Genomic DNA, 11,822 nt, shown 5'->3' with positions numbered 1-11,822 from the left:
GGAGGGCTGTGGTCAGGGATGTTCCCATGGGAAGGACACAAAGGTTGAAATCAGAGCATCCCACTAATAAAAATCCTATTTCAGGTGTTAAAGTAAGTCTGTCAGGTTACAAATTTTTTACCTTCCCAACAGATGACATTGCTATCAGGAGCTGCATTTCAACTTGCATTTTAAAATCTGCTCTGATTTTTCCTAAACCTGCCAATTGAATCCTCTCGCTATAAGCAAATTTACTTTCATTCCCACTGGGTCACATGTCAGGCTGCTGTGTACCTTTAAATTATGCCAAAAAATTATGAGAAAACTTAATTAAATTGGAAATGGGATCAGCTCCTGAGTAAATGCAAAGTGGGTCAAATCCTCACCCCACCTGTGCTCTGATAAAGGATGTCCCTTTGGTCAGGAAGGCTGGGGAAGGTGAGATAATTGGTGTAAAGGGCTTTCCAGGTCAGTGTCAATAACCACAGGCTTTTGATAACATGAACTGTCAGAAGAGATTGATAACCAAAAATCAAGGGGTTTAGGTGGCCTGGTAAAGTGGAGGCTCAGCCTGTTTTGGGTTTTCTTTCTCAGTCAAGCTGGACTAAACAAAGCTGAGTTTCCACTAAGGTGACCTAGGTGGACAGGAGAGGTATTTCACAAGCCTTCAAGCACTGTTTGCAGTCAGAGCTGTTTGTTCAGCTTTCTCATGCACTGCCCCAGGCTCCCTTGGGACACCTGCAGGGCAGTGCTGACTCAGAAGGGATGGATTGCCCACCCCATGGTTATTCCAGGCCACCGGGTGGGAATGCCCCTGCATCCAGTCATGGCATATGATGGTGCTTAAAATAGAGAAGCTGAAGCAGAGACCTGTGGTGGTTTTGTGTCGAAACATGGCACGAGCTAAGCAGGGAACCCAGTCCTGCAAGCTCAGTGTGCAGCCACAGGGAAGAGTCATTGAGAGTCTCCTTTGGTGCTGATGGGCTCCTCTGATCCAGCCACTGCCAAGGCAAGGCCACAGCTTCAGCAGGTCACAGCCCTGCTGGGGGAGGTGCCCTGATCACTTTACAGGCAGGGGCTGAGGCTGCTCCTCTGTCCCAGAACAGATCTTGGGCACTCGAGATGGCACAGGGGGAGCAACGGGGAGAGTGCAGGGCATGGCTGGGCTCCCTGTGCCCACAGAGAGCAGATGAGCCTCAGCCTTCAGAGGAAACCCCAGCAGTTCTGTGGGCACCTCCTCAGGACCCTACAAGGCCATGTTTGGGATGGTTGCAATGTGGCAAGCCCCAATTAAAAGCCAGTGCCTGCACTGACCTGCCCCATGAGTTTTGTTTCTTTTCTCAGCCCACAGACAACTCATCACACAGCTGTGGCAGCTGGGAGGGCTGAGTCACCCCTTGGTCACCCTCTGAGGCTGGCATTTTGGAGCTATGCTGGCCCTTAGCTGAGAATCACTCATTCCTAATGCCAGGTCAGAGGCTGGGCTTCCCACCAGCACAGGAGCGCAGCTTTGATCCTGTGAGCAGGACAGACAACGACCACAACGATGACTTATGATCCACTGATGACTTATGAGAAACAAAACGTATCTAAAACAGAGCAACCACATGACAAACACCATTAAAAATCATCGGAAATAGCTGTTGCATGGCCCCAGAAACCAGGACACGAGACTTTTATGTAAACAGTTTTGTTTTCCATAGGAAGGTGGAAGCTGTGGCTGGATTCAGTCCAGGATGGCTGTGGAGAGCTCAGACTTCTCCCTCACCAAGCTGAGAAGCAGCATTGCTCCACTAGGTGAAAGGTTTCCATGTTATTTTCCACTGCTGGCTGAGGAATCCCCAGGGCACGTGGTGAAGCTGTTTGCAATCATAACAAGTGGCTGCACGCTGCCCTGTGGGCTGAATCACCTTCCCAGGGTGACTTGTCCCCATCTACTTCCGCTGGCACCGTGGTGGCCCTGTGGCACCATCCACGGGCAAAGCCCAGGGCACTGTGGGCACGGGACAGTGCCAGGGCAGGCGGGTGCCCCAGAGCCCACCATGGGAGCTGCTGTTGAGGAAGGCCTTGCCATGCCCTGAGCAGTGCCACTTTAATGACACAGAGCTGCAGAAAGTCGTCCCCCAGGACAGATGGGATAACAGCTCAGCTCACCTGGCTCCAAACAGCAGCTCTGGGTGAGCACAGGGTAAATAACTCTGTGCACACCTTGAGCAGCCACCCTGGCACTCTTCAGGGGCTTCATTGCACAACCTGGGACAACACAGCAGCAATGCTCCTGCTGTTTAAAACACTATAAAGCGAGACCTGCTTGCCTAATAACAGCTTTAAAAATGCTTTATTAACTCTACTCAAAGTTAATGCATGCATTATGTGCATTTTAATTACATCTTTAACTGCTAACAATATGGGTGTATTTATTGGCACAAAACCTTATTTGGTGGCTGCAATATCTTTATAGAGGATTAACTTCAAAGCCTCATCTTGTTGTCATGCATGAAAGCCTGTATTTCAGATTACCTCCTGCTCTCCTACAGCTCAGCTAAGCAGCCTCCTTCAAGAAACTGGAAACATCATGAGACATTTTTCCTTGGACTGCCTTGTAGTGGCCAGGCTAACATGCTTCAAACCACTAACTGAACAATCCTGACATATTAAGTTGAAAAAGAAAACCCCATCAGAGTCCTGGACCAGCCAAGGAATTGTGCCTTGACAGTAATTAATTAAGTAGAACACTTACCTTCCAGAATTATAAATAAAAATTGAGTATCAAAGATTTGATTCAAAACATTGTGTGTATCTTGCACACCAAATACTTTTACCCTGCATTGCACTGAAATGTGAGGGTCACAGCAGGACAATATTGCCATTGTATTGGCACTGACACCACTTCCCAAATGACCAAATATGGCCTGCAGCACAGCTATGAACTTTGGCAATCCAAAATGGCTCAAGTGCTTCGCTACTTATTAACTTGAAAGTCCAGGAGATTGTGATAAATACTCTGCCTGATGGTTGTGATGAGGTCACCAAGAGCCCAAAGGTTCATTTGCCCAAAGGAATCCACTTTTATGGTGATGACATCTTCAGGGTTGGCCCTTTCTGGACTCCCCCTGTCATAGCAGATGTTGTCAGAGCAGCAATTTGTGTGAAAATGGTAAAAATTAAGAAACGTGCATCACTTTAAAGCCTGCTATGTGGAAGGGGAAGCCCCTTGTCCAGAAAACAGAGCTGTGGTGGCTCCTGGGGAGCACCAGCCTGGGCATGTTGGTCCCCACACTGCCCCTCACACCCAACATCACCTCTGCCCATGCTGGCCCTGGTTCCTGGAGCCAATCTCCTCTTTGGGGGAACAGGATAAAGGGGATACCAGATAGGGCAGTAGGAACACCCCCACAGACTGGGGCTCAGGCAGGCCAGGCCAGTCTTTGCACCCTTGGCTGAAAGGGCACAGCAGCACTGGTGTCCCCAAGCAGCACAGACACCACATCTTTCCTGCAGAGGAGAAATGAAGCTTCAGCCAAGCACCAAGCACCCCATGGGTGCTTCCCCTCATGGAGCATCCCGTGATGCCCTTGAAGCCCAGAACAGGCTTCCTCTGCCAGAGCAGAAGGGGATGTGGGCTGACCCCACAGTGTCTCCCTCCAGCCCTCCCAGGGAGGCACAGGAAACCTCAGAGATCCTCTCAATCCATCTCTGCCAACAAAAACAATTCTGTACGTTCCCTAGGCAGCCAGGGCTGCAGCCAAGAGGAAGCAGCTGTGCCTGAAGGGAGAGGAGAACCTCCCAGAATGGCTGCAGGACCCTCAGACCCTGCTGTCCCATGGGGACCTAAGCAAGCATGTGCACAGGGCCACACCTCACCCCTTCCATCCCACAGCACCTTCTGGGCAGTGGGAAGGAGATGGAGGCTGAGCTGCTGCTCCAGGGGCAGTGACACACCAGCCACAGCCCCCAGGACAGGCTTCCCAGAGGGCCTGGGCAGCACCTACTCACTGCTCAGAGCTCTTGCCCAAATTGGCTTCAGCCTCACCCTCAGCCTCCTGAGCTGCTGGGAGCTCCTGGGATCAGGAGAGGCTGAGGAGGGGCTTTATTGATGAATGTTCCACAGGTGCTGCTCAGATGGAGAGGGTGTCCCCCACCTGCCATTGTTCCAAGTGGGGACAAGACCCCCAGATTGTGTTGGTTTCACCAGCAGCTTCTTGTGCAAGAGCAGGGCAGCCCTGAACTGTCAGTGTTCATGCACCCACATCAAGCATGTTTTATGATCTGATAAGGAGCAAAGAGGATATGCACAGAAAGTGCAGTAAACAGGGAGTAAAGGGCTGCAGAAAGGAGCATGAGCTCCCTGTGTCACCCCCACAGGTTGGCTGGCTGCTGTTTGTCCCCCTGATAATGCCTGGGGTGGAGGAGAAGGGGGTAACTGATATGCCAGGAGCCCTGAAGATAAACACAGCACTGAGAGCCATGGTTCAGGGTCAAAGCCTTCATGGCACCACAAAAAACCCTTGCTCTTTGATGCCAGGGTAGCCAAAACAAGCGTGATTTTGGGGAGAGCTCTGGGTTTTGATGACTCTGACCCTGAAGCTGCAGCTGCTGTCGCAAGCGCTTGGCTCAGGCTGAGCTTTTAGCAAGGTTAAGCTGGAGATTTGCACCCCTCCAAGGCTGTCACTTTCCCTCCCTCCCCTCTCTCTTTATTAGTTACTTCCAGAGCCTGTCCTGCCTGGGGACAGCTCACTGGAGACCCAGTGTGGAGGAAGCACCACCTAATCCCTGTTATTTTGGAGGATGGCCTGCCCACTTCTCAGGTAGCTCTGTTGGCTGGCAAACACTCGAGTAACGTGGTGACATGTCCCTTGCTGGCAGCCAGTGCTCCAGATTCCAGTAATGCCAAAAGGGATTTGTGATGTCTATTCCAACACCTGCAGCACATTCCCTGGAGAACTTGCCTCCCCAGCAAGCCTAGATCCCATGTTTTCAGCTGTGCCATGTCTTTGGGAGCCCTTCCACGTGCTGTGCTTTGTGCTGTCTCCACCTGAGCCTGCTCAGTTGTCTCAGAGCTGGCAGCCATGTCCTGCTGCCTCTGGATCTAGACCTGCTTGGGCAGCAGGGTGCAGGCAGGCCGGGTGTTCCTAGAGAAAGGAAGGAGGATATGAAGGCACCCTGTAAGCACAGGGAGAAAAATTCAAGACACTTAAAGATGTCATTTAGCTTGAGCTCTTGTTACACCTCCTGCCTTTATAACTTGATTGAGGGCCAACAAATGTCTCTCTGGCTGAGGGCTGGCACATGGTGGAGGATTAAGAGGGTAGGGGGGTGATTTCCCTGCAAAAGCCACCTCGGGGGACCAAGTCATCCCCCCTGCAGCATCCTCACTCAGGTGATGTTTTAGCCAAACTCCTATGTCCCCTTCCACCACACAGCACAGGCACAAACCAAGACTCCTGTGCTGGGGACACTTGGCCAGCAGTTTGAGGGGCAGTGCTGGGGCACCATGTATCTTACCCTGGCTGCCTGGCAGTCCCTGCCAGTGGGCTTCTGGTGCCCTCCAGAAATCCCAGTCTTCCCCTCTGCTGCTTCCCAGACCCTCTCACCATCCACCCCATCCATCTCCTGGTCTTGGGCCAGTTCTGCTGGCCTGGAATGGCCCAGGGAGGTTGGTCCTGGTCAAGCACAGCCCAGAGTGGTCCCAGCCATGGCAAGATCCCACAGCTGGTGTCTCCCCATGGGGAGGGATAGTGGGTTCTGCTGGAGCTGCTGCTCTGCCAGGATTCAGAGGTTGGCTCAGAAGAGCCTGTTTTCCCTTCAGGCAGAAGTTCAAAGTCTCCATGCTGCTTTGTGGTGGGAGATGGAAGTGAGGGCAAGGAGGAAATGGTGATTCCTGTTCGTGATTGACACAGCTGACTGCTGGGTTTGACCTCCCAGCCAGCCATAGAGGGACGGATGCATAAACACACACACATTTATAGGCACGCTCGCAGAAACTCATTTTGCCCAGATCCATGAAGATGCTGCTCTTCTTCTTACTTTCACTCTTCCACTTCAACCCATCTCTGAGCCTAAAAATCTGCTCCTTCAATGTGAGGTCTTTTGGAGAAACTAAAATAGCCAGACCTGAAGTCATCGATGCCGTGGTAAAGGTACGTTTGTTTGCCTGGATGAGACAGACACTGAGCTTTCTAGGGTTTCTTAGATGCACAGTCTTGCACTTTGTTTGTCTTTCACAGTTAAATATCAAGCAAAAATAAAAGAGCTAATTATTTTAAAACTATCGTGCTCTTAAAGTAAAAATCAGCCTGTGGTTGAACAGAATGTATGTTGTTATTTTAGCCTTCATGGGAATATAACAGAAAAAATATTTGCTGTTTCCTTTGGAAATTGAGTTACAAAAGGAGGAAAACCTCAATGCACAGTAAAAATAATTTTCACTTTAAATCCACAAAGGTTTGTTTTGTGATACATTATTTACCTTCTTTATGTGCTAATTAGTCTCAAATATTCTTGTTTAATGAAACCTATTCTCAGAACAGCAAATAGTATCTGACAAATTAGAGTCTGGTAGAAATTTGAAAAACCAGTTTCTGTAAGCAAACCCTCACCATCAGGCTGCCTCTGCAAAAGCTGAAGATAAAATGTTTTAAAAATAATCACCTTTTAGCTTTGCCCTCCAAGATGCCACAGTGAGGAAGGACAAGGGTCTTGGCATTAGTGAGGGGCTGTGTGTGCAGAATGGCACCAGTGAGGAATGGCACCATTGCTGGGTTGTATTCCTTTTATTGCAAACAGGCAGAGAAGAGTGGTTTGCTGGGTTTGCTTTCCGAGACCGTTCTTCCTGTGCAGTCATCACTGTGGGCAACACATACTAAATATAAATTCATTGTATAAATATATATACTAAATTTTGGGGTCACTTAGATAACTGTGGGTAAGTTTCAGGGGACAAAGAGGGGTTTTTTTTCCTGACAAAAATCACCCACAAGGTTTAAAGGACAATGAAACTGGGGGCAGAGGGAAGCCCCTGAGAATGCTGGGCTTGGGTGAGCTGGACTTTCCCACGGGGAATCCCAACAGTAGCTGTGGGAGCTGAGCCTTCGGTGCCTCTGAGGTGTTGGGACACCTTTTTCAGACAGGGTGTTTCTTTGGGCTCCAGGGCTGTTTCAGAGGAACCTGCATCAGCCTGAGGCAGGTGAGTGCTCACCGTGGGGAAGGAGTGGGGTGGGGCAGAGGCAGCAGCCCAGCACTGGTGGTGATGCTGGAACCAGGCTCACGGGAGTGGCTTTTGCTGCCCCTTCCCCTCCACACTTCCTCTTCAGGGTCAGGTGCCGAAGTTTTTCACTAAATCTGAAACTCTTCTGCTCCCGGGTTCCCTCTCCCAGTTCCTGCTGGGGCGTGCAGCAGCTCTGAGAGCAGAAAAGCTCCGTTCCAGCCCCTGCTCCCCTCCCCCGATCCCAGGCTGCGTGGCACTTCTTTCTCAAAGGACTTCCCCCATGCCCGTGACCACTTCTTTCTAACCCTTCCAATCCTCCAAAACCAGGCGTGTGCCAACTTCCTCCTACTCCTTCCCCTTGCAGATCGTTTCCCGCTGTGACATCATGTTGCTGATGGAAATAAAGGACAGCAAGAACCGTGTTTGTCCCCTCCTGGTGGAGAAGCTCACCAGGTAGGGTGGCCATGGGCAAATGGACAAATATTGGGAAAGCTGCTCGGCAAGAGCCTGTGCTCTGCTCAGTGTCACTTTGCTGGGGCAAAATCTAAGGATGTGGGCTCTGTCCCAGTGTCAAGGAAGGACCAGACTCTGGCAGTCTCGCGGAGGGACAGGAGCAAAGGCAGTTCCAAACCACCGTAGAACACATTTTAAAATCAGTATAACCAAGTTAAATTCAATTTGCTACAGAGATGTTCCCAAAGGAGAAGAAAATAAGGGGAAATGCCTTCACTGGGCTGGCATCAGGCTGCAGCAGGACAGCCACCTTCCTGCAGGACTCGGAACTGCTTTAGATCAGGGACTGCTTGCCTGGACAACCCAGACACCCAGAGGAAATAGCAGTGTTCAGCTGGCTGGACATGATAGCAAGCTGAAGGAGAGACAGAGGCTGGAACGAGCAGGGAGGGGGTGCAGTGTAGAGCAAATGACAGAGCAGGGGTCCAGCTCCTGAGAAGGGTTTAGTGTCTGTATCCAGCTGCCTCTGAGGTCAGGCAGGCAATGCCCAAATCCCTGGGCACAGGCAAAATTATCTCACTCTCAGCCTCCCGTGAGTGCAGAAATAAACTCAGGAACATCCCTTTCCTTCCAGTCAGCTGAAGGGGCCAAAGGAGGAGTACAGGTGCGTGGCCAGCGAGAGGCTGGGGAGGAACAGCTACAAGGAGCAGTATGCCTTCATCTACAGGTGGGTGAGCCCCTCTGCCAAAAAGCCAGGCCCTCTCCTGCTCTCTGGGGCACAGCCCCTGGGGATGGGCTGGACACGGTGGTGGCTTTGCTGGGAGGGAGCCAGAGAGGTGCAGGCTGTGCCTGGATGTGGGGATCATCCCAGAACAGACACCTGTGTGTCTGCATCCACCCCAGACTATGGCCTGGAGTCCAGGTCAGAGCACAGAGTCAGGGTTAGACACATCTCAGTGAGCCACGGGTGTGACATCCCCTATCCTGTTCATTCTGCTGCAGGCAAGACCAGGTATCGGTGAAACAAACCTACCAGTACCCTGACACCCAGCCTGGGGATGAGGATGTCTTCTCCAGGGAGCCCTTTGTCATCTGGTGGCAGTCTCCCAAAACTGGTGAGGTGTTTCAGAAAGAAGTCACGGTTCCACTGTGAGCCAGCACAGCAGCACTGGCTGCACCCAAGCACGTCAGAGGGCAGGCTCCAGAGGCTGCATCCACACCCCACTCTGCTTTTCCTTCCAAAAGCAGCATTTTCCCCTCAGGGCCGCTGCCTCTGGGAAATCCCACAGCCCTGCACATGCCCTGCTGGGAAAGCCTCTGCTGCTGCCATGGGCAGTAGGTTGGTGGGTGCATTCCATGCTGCTGGCATGGCCTGGGAGCAGCTCCTGCGTGCATGCTGGGTCAGGATTTGCCTGCAGCTCCTCAGGCCCAGCTGAGTGCCTGGAGGGGGTCACTGTGCAACCACAGAGATCACCCTGGCCTGCAGTCAGAGCAGAAGCTGTTTCTGCCTCAGAAAAATCCCCTTGCTTACAAGTCAGTCTCTGTTTCTTTGTGACTCATTCTGTGTTTAACCGTTACATTTTTCTTGCTCCTCTGCCTTGTTTTGAAGCTGTCAGTGAGTTTGCTGTTATCCCTCTGCACACCACACCAGACACAGCAGTGCGGGAGATTGATGAGCTCTATGATGTGTATTTAGATGTCAAACAGCGCTGGAAAACTGAGGTTGGTTGCCACAACTGTGTCACTAACTGGGCTTTGGTGCTGAGTCACTGGCCACGTTATTCGCTATTCAGAGCTGAAAACCTTAAACCCATTGATAATGCACTCCAGGTTTTAAATATCTCTCTGGTGTAGTTTCATTGAGTTCTCCACATTTTATGCAGTAAATTTGATCATCTACTAAAACTATTATCAGCATGCCCTGATGTGCCCAGCAGAAAGGAGAAACCCCACTGCATCCATGGACCATAAAATTGTCATTGGTCTTCTTTTGAAAAGCTGTCCTCATGATTACATTTGGAAACCCTCCTGCCTTCCAGAACTTTGTCTTCATGGGGGACTTCAATGCTGGCTGCAGCTATGTTCCCCAAAAGCAGTGGAAGAACATCCGCCTGAGGACTTACTCCGAATTCCTCTGGCTAATTGGTGACAAAAATGACACGACTGTGAAGAACAGCACCAGATGCCCGTATGACAGGTAAAGGGCTCACTGCCAAGCCACCCACTGCTTATGAGCCTCTGAGAGAAAAATGTACCAAGAGGTGTCAGTGACCAACAGAGGAAACAAATGTTCATGAGGCCATCAAAGATAAAACAGTGTCCAGAGGAAATGTGATCCAAATGCTTCTAGTCAGGAGCACAAAGCCCTGTGCAGACCAGGCTGGGCAGGATTTACACAGAACCAGCCACTGCTGTGGCTCAGGGGGACAGATGACAGGACAGCCAGCAGCACTTCTCATCTGCAGGGAGCCCTGCAGACACCTGGCAGGAGGTGCTGCTGCCTTCTCCATGCCAGCTTTGCACCATGGCTTTTGATCCTATGTTTGTAATTTGGATGGACAAATGCACAGCGAGGTTCTGCTTGGAGGGGACACCTCACCTTGCCCTGGACATGTGGCAATCCTGCTGCCACTGCAGTTCCCTCTGCAGGGACAAGAATACCTCTGCTACTAGAGCCCAGAGTCCTCTTGAAGGATGAGTTTCTGGGTCTGAGCAGGCCTTCACTGATCCCTCAGTCGTTGTCCTGTGATTTTTGTATCCAAAGCAAGGCTTTGAAATTTGCAGCATTGTTGGGTGGGTTTAGACCGAAGTCATTTAATGTTGCCATCCAAGGCCAGTGCACACCAAGATATTTCTGTGCCTTGCTGCCAAGGAGGCACCTAAAGGAGCTGACATCTCTGGGTGGCAGTCCATGGGTAAGGACAAACCACACAGAGCTGTGACTTCATCAGAGCCACCTCTCTGGTCCCCAGCTCAGTGCAGTGTGGCTGCCACGGGTCAGGCACCCCATCACAGCACCCCATTCCCCTGTCCCTTGCAGGATTGTGGTCAGTGGACAGAAGCTCATCCAGGCTGTGGTGCCACACTCTGCCAACATCTTTGATTTCCAGGAGGAATTTCAGATGACTGAGGAGCAGGTAGGCACAGCACAGCCTCTGCAGCAGCAGGGAAGGGCTGACACGGGAGCACAGAGCCAGCAGTGTGCAGGCAGTGCTGAACACAGACCTGGCTCTACAACCAGTGACCATCACTCCCAAACTGGTGCAATGCTCACGTGCCACCTCCCCACAGCCACGCACTGCACATCCAGGCAGGGCTTGCACAGGCTGTGGGTGGCTCCCAACCCTCTGCACTGTTGTCTTGCAGGCACTGGGAGTGAGCGACCATTTCCCGGTAGAATTTGAGCTAAAAGCAAAAGGTGGCTTTTTCAACTGGCTGAGATCCAAGTTTTCAAGGAAGAGGAGACCAAAGAAGAGCCGCTCCTCGAGATCATGAGCATGCTGAGTCCTCCTACCTGGCACAGAGATACACAGATGCTAACAGGTCTTACAGAAGTCTGGTATGGAAATGCTCACAGCAAGTGCAATATTTAGCGGGTAAAAAACCCCAAATATTTTGTTAAAGTTCAAATATTTTGAATGATAAGGCAGATTAAATCTTCACGCTGTTTTATCTTCATTGTATACAGAAATAAATCAGCTAGAAGCAGCACACTGTACTTACTGTACTGGTCACAGATGTAAGGAGCTACTGCAGGGCTAAACTATTTCTGTGTGCTTTACCTGCCACACCTGAAGGGCAGGGAGCTCCACATCTTCCCATGGGCTCTGGAGCTCTGCCATTCCTCTGCAGGGGCAAAAGGATTAAAGGATTTTTGCATCGTGTGTGTGTCTCTGTGTGTGTTTATGCTTCAGAGCTGCCACCAGTGGACATGAGGTTGTACCTGCTGGTTTGCAATGTAGAATATTGCTGAATTTAGAGTATTTCTCAGTGTGAGGTTTAAAGCACAGCATCCAGGGTATGGGAAAGACAGAAGAGACAGAGGGACAGGCATTGAGAGCCTGTTTTCTGCACTGGCCCAAGCTCAGGGCAGCAGGAAGCTGATGGTTCTCACCCCTGCAGACCTCAGGTGAGATGCCCTAGGGATCCCAGGTGACACTGCTGCCAACAGAGTGTCATAAAA

The 11,822-nt window shown here is 51.0% G+C and overlaps 1 protein-coding gene across 1 annotated transcript; it reads left to right on the top strand.

Moving 5' to 3' along the window:
- Window positions 1-5,817: 5,817 nt before the first annotated feature.
- On the top strand, window positions 5,818-11,523 carry DNASE1L3 (deoxyribonuclease 1L3). Its single transcript, XM_064432668.1, has 8 exons — window positions 5,818-6,119; window positions 7,551-7,639; window positions 8,274-8,366; window positions 8,642-8,754; window positions 9,249-9,361; window positions 9,679-9,836; window positions 10,680-10,776; window positions 11,006-11,523. Exons 1-8 carry the CDS (start codon window positions 5,982-5,984, stop codon window positions 11,132-11,134), a joined length of 930 nt encoding a protein of 309 aa, XP_064288738.1. The 5' UTR covers window positions 5,818-5,981; the 3' UTR covers window positions 11,135-11,523.
- Window positions 11,524-11,822: the final 299 nt, after the last annotated feature.

The sequence above is a fragment of the Passer domesticus genome, chromosome 9 (assembly GCF_036417665.1).
Source record: "Passer domesticus isolate bPasDom1 chromosome 9, bPasDom1.hap1, whole genome shotgun sequence".
NCBI classification, from domain to species: domain Eukaryota; kingdom Metazoa; phylum Chordata; class Aves; order Passeriformes; family Passeridae; genus Passer; species Passer domesticus.
The sequence above is the reverse complement of the archived record's forward strand: the minus strand, read 5'-3'. Positions and strand labels throughout refer to the sequence as shown.

What these genes read in the sequence shown, in the direction of transcription:
- DNASE1L3 (XM_064432668.1), top strand. Translation starts at nt 5,982, where the DNA reads ATGAAGATGCTGCTCTTCTTCTTACTTTCACTCTTCCACTTCAACCCA. An exon ending in TCATCGATGCCGTGGTAAAG is followed by an intron (nt 6,120 to 7,550) that starts GTACGTTTGTTT and finishes TTCCCCTTGCAG; the next exon opens with ATCGTTTCCCGCTGTGACAT. An exon ending in GTGGCAGTCTCCCAAAACTG is followed by an intron (nt 8,755 to 9,248) that starts GTGAGGTGTTTC and finishes CTTGTTTTGAAG; the next exon opens with CTGTCAGTGAGTTTGCTGTT.